The 17,115-nt window shown below is 41.8% G+C and overlaps 1 protein-coding gene and 1 long non-coding RNA gene across 3 annotated transcripts in view; one reads left to right on the top strand and one right to left on the bottom strand.

Annotated features, from left to right (window-relative positions):
- lrrc56 (leucine rich repeat containing 56) overlaps nucleotides 1-17,115 on the top strand; it is a 90,824-nt gene that overhangs the window by 36,053 nt on the left and 37,656 nt on the right. For both annotated transcript variants that reach the window (XM_033038876.1, XM_033038877.1), the window contains exon 5: nucleotides 15,142-15,238. In XM_033038876.1, the coding sequence (XP_032894767.1) occupies nucleotides 15,142-15,238 (97 nt within the window). The remainder of the gene's footprint in view (nucleotides 1-15,141; nucleotides 15,239-17,115) is intronic.
- On the bottom strand, nucleotides 8,029-16,637 carry LOC116984624. Its single transcript, XR_004415085.1, has 3 exons — nucleotides 16,571-16,637; nucleotides 14,858-14,863; nucleotides 8,029-8,038 (listed from the first exon to the last, which is right to left on the bottom strand). It is a non-coding gene; the product is annotated as an uncharacterized LOC116984624 (long non-coding RNA).

Consider the following 17,115-nt stretch of genomic DNA (forward strand, 5'->3'; position numbering starts at 1 on the left):
GACAATTAATTTTAACTTGGAATAGAGTTTCCATCCATGAAAATATCCATGCAGGGATATTTTCACGTATGGACATGCTATTCCAAGTTACAATTAACTGCCATTTGGAAATGTAAGAGCCAGTAAATGAATCTTTGTCCCAAGATATTCAACCCTCTCTTTTTACAGGTTAACGATGTAATCTTTACAAATTAAGTGTATTAACTGTTAGCTTAATCAAATGCTTCCTGTCCACTGTGCTATATATTTTTCATCACTGCGGTGCTGTTAACATAATTTCCTTTCTGTTTCTTAACTCTTCATTTGAATTATGTCTTTTGCAAGCCCTAAGGGCAACCTTCCTTTCCAACACTGGAAACAAATCCGACAGTGACAATGTTTCCCCACACCCTTATTTCCTTCTGTAACTCTCCTGAAAAAAGCTATAACCGGGTAATGTGCACTTCCAGGCATCCCCCAGCTGTTGTAGCTATAATAGCACATCCTTCCATAATTCAGAATACTCAATGTTTAAATTATTGTGGAAATTATATTGGTCCCTATTAACTCAACTCCAGGCTCGTGCAGAAAAAAGCAAAGATCCTGGAAATCTGAAATAAAACACCAAATTGTTTGAATGAAATGCTTTGATTGATTGATTAATTGAAAGCTACAGCACTAAGGGGGTCAGGCAGCATCAGATAGTGGAGGGAATAGACAGACAATGTTTTGTGTCAGGACTCTTCCTCAGGGTTTCGGCCCGAAACGTTGGGTCTGAAGAAGGGTTTCGGCCCGAAACGTTGCCTATTTCCTTCGCTCCATAGATGCTGCTGCACCCGCTGAGTTTCTCCAGCATTTTTGTGTACCCTCTTCCTCAGACAGTCTACCCATTCCCTTCACAAATGCTGCCTGACCTGCTGAGTTCCTCCAGCACTTTGTTTTGCTCAAGATTCCAGCACTACAGTTTCTCGTGTCTCTGGGAAACAACATGAACAGCTGGCCCTAGCCATTTCTATCAAGTTTCTGGGGATTCTTGTGTATTGTTCTAATAGATTTTTGCATTCCCATGTGCGAATGTTGGCAGCTTGTGTTGACTTTCCCCTAAGTCATCAGCAGCTGGTGTACCTAGTCCTGAATTTATATCTGCTGCAGAAAAGTCAGTAAATAATCTCAGCTGTCACTTAGAAAGGAGGGGTGAAGGTACCACTTTTCATAATGTTTTTTATTTGATAATGAGATGTGGACATTGTTGGCAAGGACATCATTCATTGCTCATTCCTAATTGTCTCCGAACAGATTGAAACATAGGCTATGTCAGCCATGTTGCTGCGTTTCCAGAGTCACAGATGGATTATAAACTACCTAAAAACATAGAATGTGGAAAAATGCAGCAAAGCCCTTCGGCCCACAATGCCTGTGCCAAACATGACACCAAACTAAACTAATCTCATCTGCCTGAACATGATCCATACCTCCCCCATTCCCTGCATAAAGGAGGCAAATTTGCTTCCCTGAAGGACGTTAATGAAGCAAATAACTTTTTTTTAAGACAACAGTCCTGTCGTTTCATGGTCCACGTTACTGATACCAGCTTTCTATACAGACTTATTTAATTACTAGAATTACAATTCCCCTGCAGTGTGCTGGGATTCAACCTCGTATTTCTGGATCAATACTTCATGCCACTGGATACTGATCCAGTAACAATTGCTATGCTACTACATAACCCATAAAAACATAAACCAATGTACCATTTGCCTTCAGGAGTGGATAGTAAAAGTGCCTTGTCTTTCTGGGGGAAAAAATGTTTGGAGATGTGCAGGTCATATATATGCGTCAAAAAGATGTTTAAACAATTAGTTAAAAGCTGCTTGTGTGGTCTTGTGGTATATAATAACAGTACTTGATTGACTGTAAAACATGCTGTACATGGAGTCACAAAATCTTACTGTGTGAAAATGTTGCCCCTCAGGATCATATTAAAACTTTCCCATCTCTCCGTAAATATAGAACATGGAGCAGTAAAGCACAGGAGTATGCCATTCAGCACACAATATGTGCTGAACAAGATACACTAATCTCCACTGCCTATATATGATCAATATACCTCTACACCCTGCATATCAATGTGACTCCTAAACGCCATGATTATATTTGCGTCCACCATGATCCCTGGCAGCACATTCCAGGCATCCATCACCCTCTGTACAAAGCCTTGCCCTGCACATCTCCTTTAAACTTTGTCCCTGTCACCTTAAAGCTATGCCCTGTAGTCTTTGACAATTCCACCCTGGGGGGGGGGGGGGGTACGATTGTGGTTGTGAACTCTATTTATGCCTCTCATAATTGTATATACCTTAATCGTATCCCTCTATCCTCTGCACCCTCCAGCACTGTAACATTATTCCTATAGCGTGGTGACCAGAACAGCAAGCAGTGCTCCAGCTGAGGTCTGAATAATCATAGAATCATAGAAAGTAGGTGCGAGAGTAGACCACCAGGTCCGTCGAGCCCGCACCGCCATTCACTCATGGCTGAACACTAAACAGACACACTTACCCACAAACAGTAGACACAAGACACAGAACACAAGACACTACCCTCCCCTTTATACCGCTATCACCCCTCTCCACCCCAAGAACCGCGTGATCTCCTGGGGGAGGCAAAAAAACGGATAAAAACCCAGGTCCAATTCGGGAAAAAAATCCGGGAAATTCCTCTCCGACCCCAATCCAGGCGATCGACACTTGTCCAGGAGATCACTCAGGTCTTACTATACTAACCATACCTAGGTCCATATCCCTGCCCTCTCCCCGTAGCCCCTTATCCCCTTGGCAGCTAAAAAACCATCTATTTTTTACTTAAATATATTTAACGTTTCCGCTTCCACTGCTCCCTGGGGCAGTGAATTCCACAAACTAACCACCCTCTGGGTGAAGAAGTTCTTCCTCATCTCAGTTTTAAAAGAGCCCCCCCTCACTCTGCAACTATGTCCCCTAGTTCTAGCCTCCCCGATCATTGGGAACATCCTCGGTGCATCCACCTGATCAAGGCCCCTCACGATCTTATACGTTTCAATGAGATCGCCTCTCATTCTTCTAAACTCCAAAGAGTAGAGTCCCAGCTTACTTAACCTTTCCTCATATGTCAATCCCCTCATTGCAGGAATTAATCTTGTAAACCTTCGCTGCACTGCCTCCAGGGCTAGCACATCCTTTCTTAAGTATGGACCCCAGAACTGTACACAGTATTCCAAATGTGGTCTCACTAATACCGTGTACAGCTACAGCAAGACCTCCGTGTTTTTATACTCAATCCCCCTAGCAATAAAGGCCAAAACTCCATTGGCCTTCCTGATTGCTTGCTGCACCTGCATACTGACTTTTAGTGATTCATGTACTAATACCCCTAGATCCCTTTGCGTTGCATTACAACGCAGCTCCTCCTCATTTAGAAAATAACTTGCCCTATCATTTTTTTCCCCAAAGTGAATGACTTCACATTTATTAGTATTAAATTTCATCTGCCAAGTTGTTGCCCACTCACCTAGCTTATCTATATCCTTTTGCAGACTCTTCCTATCCTCCTCATCCCCTACTTTCCCTCCCATTTTCGTATCGTCCGCAAATTTTGATATATTACACTTGGTTCCCTCCTCCAAATCATTTATATAAATTGTGAACAACTGGGGTCCCAGCACCGACCCTTGCGGAACCCCGCTAGTTACCGGTTGCCATCCCGAGTATGAACCATTTATCCCCACTCTCTGCTTCCTATTTGTTAGCCAATCCTCTACCCATGCTAATATATTACCCCCAATCCCATAATTTTTTATTTTTAGCAATAGTCTCTTATGTGGCACCTTGTCAAAAGCCTTTTGGAAGTCCAAGTATACCACATCCACCGGTTCCCCTTTATCCACCCGGGTTGTTACTTCCTCAAAGAATTCGAGCAGATTCGTTAAACACGATTTCCCCTTCACAAAACCATGCTGGTTCTGTCTGATGAAGTCATGTTTATCCAAGTGCCCCGTTAGTGTTTCTTTAATAATTGTCTCTAACATTTTACCCACCACCGATGTTAGACTAACCGGTCTATAGTTACCCGCCTTCTGTTTACTTCCTTTTTTAAATATAGGTGTTACATTGGCCATTTTCCAATCCACTGGGACCGTTCCTGCCTCCAGGGAGTTTTGGAAAATTATCACCAATGCATCCACAATCCCCACTGCTATCTCCCTCAAGACCCTTGGATGTAATCCATCAGGCCCAGGGGATTTATCCTCCTTCAGTCTCATTAATTTCCCTAATACCACCTCCTTGGTGATCTTAATAGTATTTAGCTCCTCCATTCCTACCGCCTCCTGTTTATCCAGCGTTGGAATATTTTTTGTGTCTTCTATGGTGAAGACTGATACAAAATACTCGTTTAATGCCTTTGCCATTTCCATGTTCCCCACCAACAACTCTCCAGTCTCACCCTCCAATGGACCAACGTTCACCTTAGCCACCCTTTTTCTTTTTATATAGCTATAAAAACTCTTACTATTAGTTTTACTTTGTTACAGTATAACCTCCCTGCTCTCATTCGATGCACTGACTAATGAAGACCAGTATTCCATTTGCTTTCTTAATCATGTTATACACCTGTGCTGCCACCATCAAGGATCTTAGACTTGTGCACCATTCTCCCCCTGTTCTTGCCAAGGACCCCACCATTAATGTTAGATGCCCTCAGTACTCTCTTATGGCATATGTGATATTTTGTGCCCTTGCGGTGGCTCGGGGCTCATTCATAAAGAGGGTGCATTTTATTTCACAAAAGCACAATTGTTGTATTGCTCAGACAAACTGAGGCAAATTCTATTGCTGAACTCAATCATTTCTGTCCATAGCATGACCTTTAATATCCTACTGCATGTTGAATAATTCAAGAATGTCCTGAGCCCCCTTGTTAAAGAGTAACAACCTGATTGAGTCTTGGGAATTACGGACCCAGGACCGGTAATAGAGGAGAAGGAACGTCTGCAAGAGCACTGAAAGAAGGCGTCACCTTCCACCACCCCTCAGTCCGTCCCCTCGTGCATCACATGCCATGTGTGGTAGGGTCTGCTGGTCCCACCTGGGCCCAGCAGCCACCTCAGGACCCCCATAATTTCAATGGGAACATGTCATTCTCGACCTTGAAGGACTATTGAGAAGATGAAGATGACGCACTTATGTTTCCAGGTCTTACTTAAACCAGAACAAATGTTTTCTCTGCACAATGTATGTATTTTTTTAATCTTTTCCCTTTTTTTAATCTAGATGTCCTTGCAGTTTTTTGTGTCATGTCTTTTGACATTTAACAACTCCCTTCAGCAACTTTCTGAGATACCATGCTTTTGTCACTGAATGATGAAATCCCTCAACAGAAGACTCTTATTAGAACATTGTGACCTTAGATATAACGGAGTTGAATCATAGCCCATACACAAATGCATCTTTTTTAATTTTAAAGAAAGCGCACTTTTTGTGCTGCTCTGAAAATTATTGCAAAGTTAGATTATACTGACGCAGTCAAGGATTTCTGTCTTTTCAGAAGCGTGATCTTTAATATCTTGCAGCATTTTGAATACGTATCAGCTTTATGTGTGTTAGCTAATGGGCGCCCAAGAAACTGAAGATGCTGAAATCAAGCAAGAAAGATGTCATTCAGGTGGAAAGAGTGCAGAAGAGATTTTCGAGAATGTAGCCAGGACTCTATAGGAAGAGATAGGGCAAGCTAGGATTTTATTCCTTGGAACGCAGGAGGCAGGAGGGGTGATTTTATGCAGGTGTATAAAATCATGAGGGGAATAAATAGGGTGAATGTGCAAAGTCTTTTATCCAAGGTGGGGGAATCAAGAATAGACATAGTTTTAAGGAAAGATTTATTAGGAACCCGAGGGACAACTTTATCACACAGAGAGTGATAGGTACATGAAACAAACTCCCGGAGGAAGTAGACACAAAATGCTGGAGTAACTCAGCTGGACAGGCAGCATCTCTGGAGAGAAGGAATGGGTGACGTTTCGGATTGAGACCCATGATCAATCTGAAGAACGGTCTTGATCCAAAACGTTACCCATTCCTTCTCTCCAGAGATGCTGCCTGTCCCGCTGAATTACTCCAGCATTTTGTGTCGACCTTCGATTTAAACCAGCATCTACAGTTCTTTCCTATATATTTTGCCAGAGGATGTAGTTGTGGCAGATACAATAACAATGTTTAAAAGACATTTGGGCAGGTATATGGATAGGAAAGGTTTAGAGTGATTTGGGCCTAACATGAGCAAATGGGACTAGTTTAGATGAGACATATTTTGTGCCAGAATGGGTAAGTTGGGTTGAAGGGCTTGTTTCTGTGCTGTGTGACTCTGGCTGCATTCAGTCTACACAATGTGGTTTGCTCTGCTCTGGAAAAAGTGAACGCAGATTGGGTGATCACTCTGCGGAGCTCCACAGGGGCAATCTTGAGCTTTCTGTGGCCTGCTACTTTAATTCCCCTTCCGACCCGTCTGTCTGTGACCCCCTGCTCTGCCATAGTGAGGTCCAACATAAACCTCATCTTATCAACATCCTATCTCCTGTCTGGGCACTTTGCGGCCCTCCAGAATGAACATTGAATTATTGTATTTTGCTCTGTCGTGCTTTCCCATTATAGTGATTCCCCCCCCCCCCCCCCTTTTCCTTAAACTACCCAGTTACCGGTCAGTACTCAAGCTCCTTATCACCTGATCTGTCATAACCTAGCTCCACAGGTATTTTGCTTAGACCTTACTCCTCCCCCAGCTCTTCACAAGTTCTGAGGAAGGGATACTGACCAAAACATTAACTGCTTTCCCTTTCCACAGACGCTGCTTGAATAGTTGAGCTCTTCCAGCTTTTTCTATTTTGTTTCAGAGTCCAGCACTTGCAGTTTCATTCGTTTTCCAAAATTAATTAATGATCTAATTTTCCATGAGTGATCATAACATGATAGAATACTTCTTGGATGCTACCTGGATTTGCAGACTTGAATTAAAGGGAGAGTGTGGATAGGTTGGGACTTTTTTATTTGGAACACAGAAAGCCTTCTTAAGGTATACAAGATAGTGAGGGGCATGGATAATGTGAACCCTCGTCTTTTTCTCAGGGTAGAGGATTCTAAAACTAGGTTTAAGGAAAGAGGGAAGATATTTAAGAGGGACCTTGGGCAACTTTTTCACTCAGGGGGTAGTCTGTATCTGGAACGCGCTGCCTCAGCTACAGATATAGATACATATGTAACTATTAAAACACATTTGATGAGATGTGGATTAGGAAGGATTTAGAGAGCTATGGGCCAAATGCAGGCAAATGGAACTATCCCAGTTTGGCAATTTGGTCATAGAAACAGAAACATAGAAAATAGGTGCAGGAGTAGGCCATTCGGCCCTTCGAGCCTGCACCACCATTCAATATGATCATGGCTGATCATCCAACTCAGTATCCCATACCTGCCTTCTCTCCATACCCCCTGATCCCTTTAGCCACAAGGGCCACATCTAACTCCCTCTTAAATATAGCCTCCCTCTTAAATCATTGACAAGATGGGCCGAGGAGCCTGTTTCCATACTGTACAGCTCTATGACTAAGGGGCAGAAGTTGTGGAATCAAAAACTAGAGTCTGGATTCTGAACAAAGGAAGTTACGATGGTGTGAGTTATGGAATGGTTATTGTAGATTGGGGAAATTTACTAAACAGGTTGATGGCCAATAGATTATGAATATTTAAAGAATGTCTACATGAACTGCAATAATTGTTCATTCCTGTCCGGTCTGGCACAAAAGTAAGTCTGGAAAGAGAACTCATCTGTGGCTTATGAAGGAAATTAGGGATAGTATTCAATCCAAATAGGAGACGCATTACATTGCCAAGGAAAGCAGCTGGCCTGAGTAGAATTCAGTAAGAGTACACAAAGATTGATTAAGAGGCACAGATGGAGTATGATAAGTTTGTAAGGAATATAAAAACTAATTGTAAAAGCTTCCAACAAATTCTAAAAATGGAGAAGGAAACTGAAAATGCAATCTGGGTCATCAACAGTAAGAAATAGGGGAAGAATGAAATTATAGAAGAATTAAATGCACACATTGTTCTGTCTTCACAAAGAAGGACACAAATAAGCTGCCGAAAATGTCAGGAAAACAAAGACAGTGTGAGAGACTGAATGAAATCAGCATTAGTAAATTCTTTGCACCTTAAGGAAGTACAATCTAGGTATTTCCCATAAAATAAAATAGAGTAATTAAAGCTAGAAATGTATCTTTGCATCATTATAATTACTGGATATTCAAGGTATCCCAAGGATATGGGAGTGGAGCTGTAACTTGGGGTAGGTCAATCTTAGTCGTGTTGAATGGTGGAGGTTTGTGGAAATGAATTGCCGGCTTCTGCTATTGTTTATTGTGTGGCAGATCAAGAGTGAGAGCAGATATGACAAATGGCACAAAATCGCCCGTTTTGACAGGAAAAAGAAATATAACATTTAGAGAGGTATTAGCTGCAGAAGTACCTGGTGTCCTTATGTGCGATTCTCAAAATACTAGTATTTAGTGTATAACAAGTAATTAGGAAAGGTAATAGAATGTTAACTTTTATTGAAAGAATTGAATAGAAAAGTTTGAGTTATATAGGCTATTGGTAAGACCTCGAGTACCATGCATTGCGTTGGCCTCCATATTTAAGGAAGTATGCTAATGCAATGGAAACAGTCAGGGAAAGTTTACTTAACTGATTCTGGAATGGGTAGAAAGGTTGGACAAGCTTGGGTTGTGTCCATTGGAGTGCTGTGAACCAGCCACATTAATAACGAGAGTACATGAGCAAGTCAATGGCTGATTATTCTTTGACCAGTGGCTCGTCTCTTGTTCTCTCATCTAGCTGAGTCGTGTGTGATGGATTACTCTCTACTTTCCTGGCTGTGCAACTTCAACAATGCTCAAACAGCTGGGCACTGTCAATGACAGTGCAGCTCCAAGCATTCATTCCCTCGGCCACCAACACCACAGTGGATGCAGTGTGTACCATCTACAAAACGTGCTGCAGTTATTCACCCAGATACTGACAACACCTTCCAAACCTACAAACTCCACACTCGGAAGGACAAGGGCATCAATCATGTGGAACACCACCACTTGCAGCTTCCCCTCCTCGTACACCTTCCCTTATTTGGTTACATGTAGCTGTTTCTCCATCCTCGCTGGGTCGAAATCATGAAACTATGTAGCACTGTTGGAGCACCTTCATCGGGGTACTGCAGTTCAAAAATGTGGCTCATCATCACCTTCTCAAGGGCAGTAAAGGGTTGACATTAAGTGCAGGCCTTCCAGCACTGCTCACAGCCTGAACATTTATCAATTAAAAAAAAAATGAGAAGCTTGTCAGTAAATGTGGAAATAAATCTTCTTTGTGCAAATACACAGATCCCAATCAACCTCATTGCGGCCCTTGAACTTTCAATGTGAGCTTTCTCTGTAGCATTATATTCTGCACTCTATTTATTTTGCGCTACATTTTGTATTGACGTGTGGTGCGATTGAAATCATGTACAGTATGATCTGTCTGGATAACAAAGTGCTAGGGCTGATTAGGGATAGAATATAGGAGAGCCACTCGGGAGGGGGAAGATGTAGCCAAGGAACTAAATGTGTTTCACCACAAAAGAAAATGCTGTGGAGGTGATGATAGGTGATGTGTGTTTGTTGTGATCTAAATGGACATTTGGTCGACCTATGATAAAGTATTGCACACAGCTTGTCTTTAAACTTAAAGTGATGGAATTGAAGTATTAGAAAGGAATAGAAGGGAAAAAATTAATAGGAACTCGAGGGGCAACTATTTCTCCCAGAGGGTGGTGGGAATATATGCAACGATTTGCCAGAGGAAGTGATGAAGGCATGTGCAATAACAACATTTAAAAGACATTTGGACATGGATAGGAAAATTGAGAAGGTATATAGGTCAAAGGCAGGCAGACAGGATGCTGCATGTAACACAAAATGTAGGAGAAAAATTCAAGGAGGCCAGTAATAGATTTCAGGAGATATACTGTAGATAGTCTGAGAGCATGGGTAGAAACAAGTAAACAAAACTGACAAAGCACATAAACTAGCACTTAGAGAGGCACAGGTTACTCAAGGAATGTCAACATTGATCTGTTCAGAGGTTATGTCTGAATGCATTCATTTTTTTGAAGAGGTAACAAGAGTTGATGGGGTTGAGCATTTGATGGAATATATTTTAGGAAGGCATTTGACGGCGTTTCACATCCAGATTGCTGAAGCCTCGGCATCCAGAGTAGGATTAAAAATCGGGGGGGGGGGGGGGGGGGGGGTTGTTGATATTAGGCTGGATATCCTCCACTCTTCACTGGAATGTACATCTTGAGCCGAGTGATCTCTTTCAGTGTCATAAATTTCTAAATTTCCAATGATGCTGTTGCATTTGGGGAAGGTGAAAGAGGCAAAGGAAGGCAGAATAAATGAAAGGGTATTAAGAAGTGTAGAGGAGCAAAGGAATTTTGGAATGCCTGTCCCCAATGACCGTGTGGTTACTAGGATGGGTGGGTAAGAAGGTACACTAAATTTTTATCTTTATGGGCTGTGGCATAGAATACAACAAGGAGGCCATGCCAGAACAGAATTCAACATTAGTTTACACTCTGGTCAGAGCTGGGTACAATTTTGGTCCCACACAGCATGAAAATAAAAATGGCACGAGTTACTGGAGGGTGCAGAGATTTACAAGAACATTGCTGAACTGGAGAATTGTGTTCTGAGCAGGGACGTTTTATGCCAGGGTTGCTTCCTTTGCAATAAAGGAGACTCGGAAGAGATTTAATTAGAATCATAAAAATGTATGCCGAACAAGCAGGCTGTTCATCCCATTATGTCTGTGCCAGTCGAAACTAATCCCATCTTCCAGCACCAGGTCCCAAGCTATCCCTTATAGACATCCACTGCTGGCTAAGTGAAATTGTTAGCTAAATCTCCCTTCTAATCTCTCTGCTAATGATTGCAACTTGAATATATTAAATTATGAGGCCTGGAGAGGATGAACAGAGAAATTATTTCCCTTAGCCAAGGGATCGTTAACAAAAAGGCATTTACAAAGTTAATTAGTGAGGGACAAAAATAATGTTCATCCACGGGTTGATTGGTCAGAATCGGAACCTACTGCCTTAAAGGGCAGAGGAGACAGCAGCCTTCACCACGTTTAAAAAAATACTTAGATGATAACGTGAGGAGCTAAATGTCTAGAACTACTGGCCAAAAGATAGAATTGACATATCATCATAATCATACTTTATTAGCCAAGTATGTTTTGCAGCATATGAGGAATATAGTTAATTTCTGGTTGGTGTCTATACGGCACCCTGTGCATGTTCTCATCTTGCTACCATCAACGGGAACAAGGTACAGAGCCTGAAAACCATGACCTCCAGGTTCAAGAACAAGCAAGCTTCAAGAACAAACAAGCTTCCCAGCAAGCTTCAAGCTCTTGAAAACTACACAGCACTAACCAGTTCAACTATGATTTTCTATGGACTGTATCTTTGACTGCACAATGGATTTTGGGTTTGCACTGTTATGGTTACCTTGTATTGCTGATTATTAACATATATTATAGATGATTGTATATTCATTTGTGTGTTCTTGAGCTAATTGGCCTATTAAGCTGCAGCAAGACTATCTGATTGATTTGACAATTAAAGATTCTTAACTCAAGAGTCAAGACTCTGGAACATGTTGAATATACTTGTCATGAGTACATCCTGAGAACCACATAGCAAGCTTTATATCACTGTGACCAGTTCTGGCTGTAAATGAACCAGATCCATGATGTATTCTGAGAGACCTGAGAGTAATTACAAGATGTTTTGACAAATTGATTACGCTATGTGGCATCATTGGAACACCTTGAGACAATGCCAGCGTAATGCCACAAAAGGCTGTAGAGGCCAATGGATATTTTTACGGCGGAGATTGATAAATTTATGATTAGTACAGATGTCAGGGGATATGGGGAGAAGGCAGGAGAATGGGGTTGAGAGAGAAAGATAGAACAGCCATGATTGAATGGCGGAGTAGACCTGGTGGGGCGAATGGCCTAATTCTGCTCCAATAACTTATGAACATACCAGCCGCATTCCTCCTTGCAGCAGTCTGCTTGTGCACTGTGCATTGGATATGTTTGCCATTGATTTTCCATTATCTCCGTGTGCGCATGTTGTGTAGAATTGGGAGCGAGAACAAGCGCTTAAGTAACTTCTCCATCTTGGTGGCTGTCCCTTTGTATTGTATCTCATGAAACAATCTATAAATCAGCAGTGAAAAGCTGAATGCTGTTATCACTGCACTCAGGTCTTTAACATTCTGCTAGTTTTCAGTTATATTGATGGGTTCAGATAGTTTTTTATTACCTTCATGCTGCATATTGACATTCCTGTGAGTCAACTATTAATTCCAAGTGGTATGGATTTAAATCCCACTCCAGAGACCTGTGCATAACATCACATTGCAGTGCTGAGGAATCCTCAAAGGCAAAGCTAACAACGTTTCATACTTGCCTTGAAGCATCATTACCTTGTTCAGGTCAAGTTGCACAATCTTGAAAGACTTGAAAGAGTCATACAGCACAAAAGCCTTTGCCCCATTTCATCCATGCCGACCAAGATGGCATCAAAGCTTGTTCCATTTGCCTGCATTTGGCCCACATCCCTCCGAACATGTCCTAACAATGTACCCGTCCAAATGTATTTTAAATGTTGTCATTGTATCTGCCTCAACCACGTCTGCTGGAAGCTCGTTCAATATACCCATGGCTGTCTGTGAAAAAGTTGCCCCTTCATGTTCTAATTAAATCTTTCCCCTCTCACCTTAAACCTACGCCCTCGAATTATTGATGTCTCTCCCCAGAGACAAAGACTCTGTACATTCACCCTGTCTATTCCCTCATGATTTTATATACCTCTAGAAGATCACCTCTCAACCTCCTGCACTCCATGGAATGGTCCTAGCTTGCCCAACCTTTCCCTATACCTCACGCCCTGCAGTTCTAGCAACACCCGTATAAATCTTCTCTGCATTCTTTCCAATGTCATAAAGAACGGCAAGTTCTCCTGCTCATCACCAGTATTTATAAAACATAGAAAAGTATAGCATGGGAACAGGCCCTTCAGCCCACAATATATGTGCCGAACACAATGCCAATATAAACTAATCTCATCTGCCTACATGTGATCCCTACTACTCCATTTTCTGTATATTCAAGTGACTACCTAAAAGCCTCTTAAGCACCATTATTGTACCTGGCTTCACCACCACCCTTGGCACCAACTACTCTCTGTATCATAAGCTTGTGCCGGACATCTCCTTTAAACTTTGCCCTCTCACCTTAAAGCCATGCCATCTTCCTTTTGTCTTTTCCAGTCTAGGAAAAATGCTCTGATTGTCTACCCTACCTGTGCCTCTCATAATTTTGTATCAGACCTTTATAAGATCAACCCTCAGTGTTCTACACTCCAAGGAATAAAGTCCTAGTCTCTCCAACCTCTCCCTATAGCTCAGGTCGTTTATTACCAAAGCCTAGTCCTTTATCCCAGTTGCTGATTGTAGAATAAAGATGGAATGTGGCAGGCGGCACGGAGGCACAGCGGTAGAGATGCTGCCTTACATCGCTTGCAACGCCGGAGACCCGAGTTCGATGCCGACTACGGGTGCTTGTCTGTACGGAGTTTGTACGTTCTCCTCATGACCGCATGGGTTTTCTCTGAGTTCTTCGATTTCCTCCCACACTCCAAAGACGTACAGGTTTGTAGGTCAATTGGCAGGTTTAAATGTAAATTGTCCCTAGTGTGTGTAGGATAGTGTTAATGTGCAGGGATCGCTGGCCGATGCTGACTCGGTGGGCAGAAGGGCCTGTTTCCACGCTGTGTCTCTAAACTAAAGTAAACTAAATTAAACTAAATTAAAAACGAGGCCATGGTTGCCATGGTGATATGCTGTTCACAAATTGCAGGATTAATGAGGGCAGTTAAAGGCAGAGGAAATACAAGGACATGTAAAACCTGGACAAAGGTGCTGGGAAAGTGATCACCCAGTCCCTTCACACAGACCCCATAACATAGTTTCCATCACCCAACCATTCAGTCTGCATGGGCTGCTTCCCTGAATCCCCAGGTGCCTTTCACTTTAATTCTCCATCCCACTTCCGATTATCTGTGGCCTTCTTCACTGTCCTCTTAAACTGTTGTGCGACAATACTGGGAAATATATTTTGCAATATATATTTATATATATATATATATATATATATATATTGCAAAATAGATTTCCTCTCCTGGATAGTTTCCAGTTTCTCCACCAGAATGAATCTGTATCTTTTCCTCGTTCTACCTAATGTACTTGAGTTTGACTTCATTGTATTCATGCATTGTATTATCTGATTTGAATGGATCGGATACAAAACAAAGTTTTTCACTGTACCCGACAATAAACCTAAAATGTTGCAGTTTTCAAGAATTAATAATTTCAGATAATTGTTTCTTTGCTTGTATCTGAATTGACTGGTTTTGGTGATACATTAACTCAGTGCTCGTTTTCTGTCTCCCTCTGCAAAGACTTCCCGATCTGCTTGGCCTCTATGGCATTCTCCATTTGGTTTCAGGTCTCAGCAGCTTTTCACAGCTTTTACGTATCCATTTGCTCTTTCTCTCTCTCTCTAACTTGCCTCATTAATCTATCAACCAGACAGTTCCGTAAACCGTGGGGTCACCTTGGTCTGCCTCTCTTATGTTAAGAAGTTGTGTGGTTGAATGTTATTGGTGTTATTACTGTTCCCTACACTTAAAAACTCATGAATTGACTGTAAAACACTTTGGGACATCTTGAATCATAAGCGGCTTTCCATAAAAGCACACTTGTTTGCTCTTTATTGGCTCCCAGTAAAGCAATGCGAACTCTGGTATGACCTCTCTTGGATAGTTTCCAGTAATTCCTCCTCCAGAATGAATGTTGAGAGTTTTTCTGCAAGTTAATGTAATTATATTTAAGTTACAATGGCTCAAAAATTGTCAAATGAAAGTAATTGATTTCCCACTTTCTCAATAAATGTTTAGGGACCTCGGAACATCATTAACAAAACTCCAGGTGCTGTGGATGGCTCGCTGTGGTCTGACTGACTTGGATGGAATGTCTTCCTTCTGTTCTTTAAAGGTGATTGGCTTGTACAGTGCTTGATTTACGAAGTGCACCACGAAATTAAGAGAGTTTCACTGGTCAGGTCCACAAGCTGTTTAAATCTATTATTCAGGCAAGGAAACAAATGGAATTGTGCAGAGAGGAAAGTGTGGCTGCCTTGTTTTTCTTAATTGTTTTTCTCCTTGTATTAATGATTCAGCGGCTCACCAAAAATTATGTGAACACTGCCCAGTCTCACAGCATCCATTGCTGTTGCGAAATAACTTCCTGTCAGCAGAGAGATTTTAGTCTAAGCTACATTGATGTTCGAGTGCACACAGGGGCCATGTTCTGCCTGCTCTTTGACACTACAGTTGAAAATATTTCGTAATCCCCCTGTCTATATTTTGCCATGTGCCTGTATCACGCCAAGGCTAATCTATTGCCCAGACTGCTTTCCCTATCCATGAATCAATCCCAAACTAATTCCAATGCCTTCCCTCCCATAGCCCTAGATCCATTCCAAATCAATCCTGCTCTCCTGTTCTCCCCTCACATTCTGATATTATTGTCTTTCAATGTTTTTATGAGTTTTCCAGTAAAGATGCAATTGTCTTTGCTTCATTAGTTTCCTGTCAAAAAGCATTCCCGGCTCCATCAGTCCTGTGTGGAAAAAAATCAGCTAGCCCTTTTCCTCTCTCCCTTGGTGACTATTTTCTTTGTCACCAATTCACATCAAAGGAAATGATCCTCCATTCACTGAGTGTAAGCTTAGCTATTTATACCCAGGGTCTGGGATATTCAGACCCTCAGCAGCCTCTGTTACCATTGTCACTGCTGCTGAGGCCACTTTAGTTTTCAATTTGCAATTACATTTGATGAGTTTTTCATGCTTTACTGTATTTCTAAAAGTATGTTTAAGAGTGGAGCAGAAATGCCCATGGACCTCTGTTGCTTCAGACTGAACCTTCGGGTTGGTATTTGACTGGAGACATAAAAATTGGGAAGCAAGGATTTATGTAATCTAATTGGCAAATAATAAGAATAGGAAATGACCCATTAGAAGGGTGGAATAACAGAGTTACTGGTTAGGAAGAAATTTGCACAGATATGCCTATCATCCAATAGCAAGAGAAAATGAAATTTTACTGTTGAACACTAAAATCCAAATACCTCTGATGCCGAAAATTAAAATAGGACAAAATAAGCTTGGTAAAGAAGGCAGAGGGTGGGAGTGGAAGATTGTTTTATAGATTGTGAGCAGTGGTGTGCCGCATAATCGGTGCTGGGTCCACTGTTGTTTGTCAGATATATAATTGATTTGGACGCGACGGTAGGTTGCATGGTTATTATGTTTGCAGATGATACCAAAATTAGTGGTAGAGTGGACAGTGTAGAAGGTTGTCCAAGGTTACAATAAGATATAGACCAACTGGGAAAGCGGGAAATGGCAGGTGGAATTTAACTCAAACAAGTGCGAAGTGGTGCATTTCGGGAAGTTAAAACAGGTTAGGTCATATACAGTGAATGGCAGAACCCTGGGGAATGTTTTTGATCAGAGATCTAGGGGTATAAGTACATAATTCCCTGAAACTGGCAGCACAGATAGTCTGAAGAAGGGTTCCGACTCGAAACGTCACCTATTCCTTTTCTCCAGAGATGCTGCCTGACCCGCTGAGTTACTCGAGCACTTTGTATCTATCTTCGGAGCAGATAATGCAAGGTGGTGAAGGTATGGCATGCTTGCCTTCATCAGCCAAAGCATTGAGTACAAGAGTTGGGACATCATGCACAGTTGCACAAAATGTTGTTTAGTCTGTACATGGAGAATTCTGTGCATTTCTGGTTGCCACATGACAGGAAGGATGTGATTAAGTTCAAGAAGGAGGAAAAGATTTCCAAGGATGTTACCT

The sequence above is a fragment of the Amblyraja radiata genome, chromosome 20 (genome assembly GCF_010909765.2).
Source record: "Amblyraja radiata isolate CabotCenter1 chromosome 20, sAmbRad1.1.pri, whole genome shotgun sequence".
NCBI classification, from domain to species: domain Eukaryota; kingdom Metazoa; phylum Chordata; class Chondrichthyes; order Rajiformes; family Rajidae; genus Amblyraja; species Amblyraja radiata.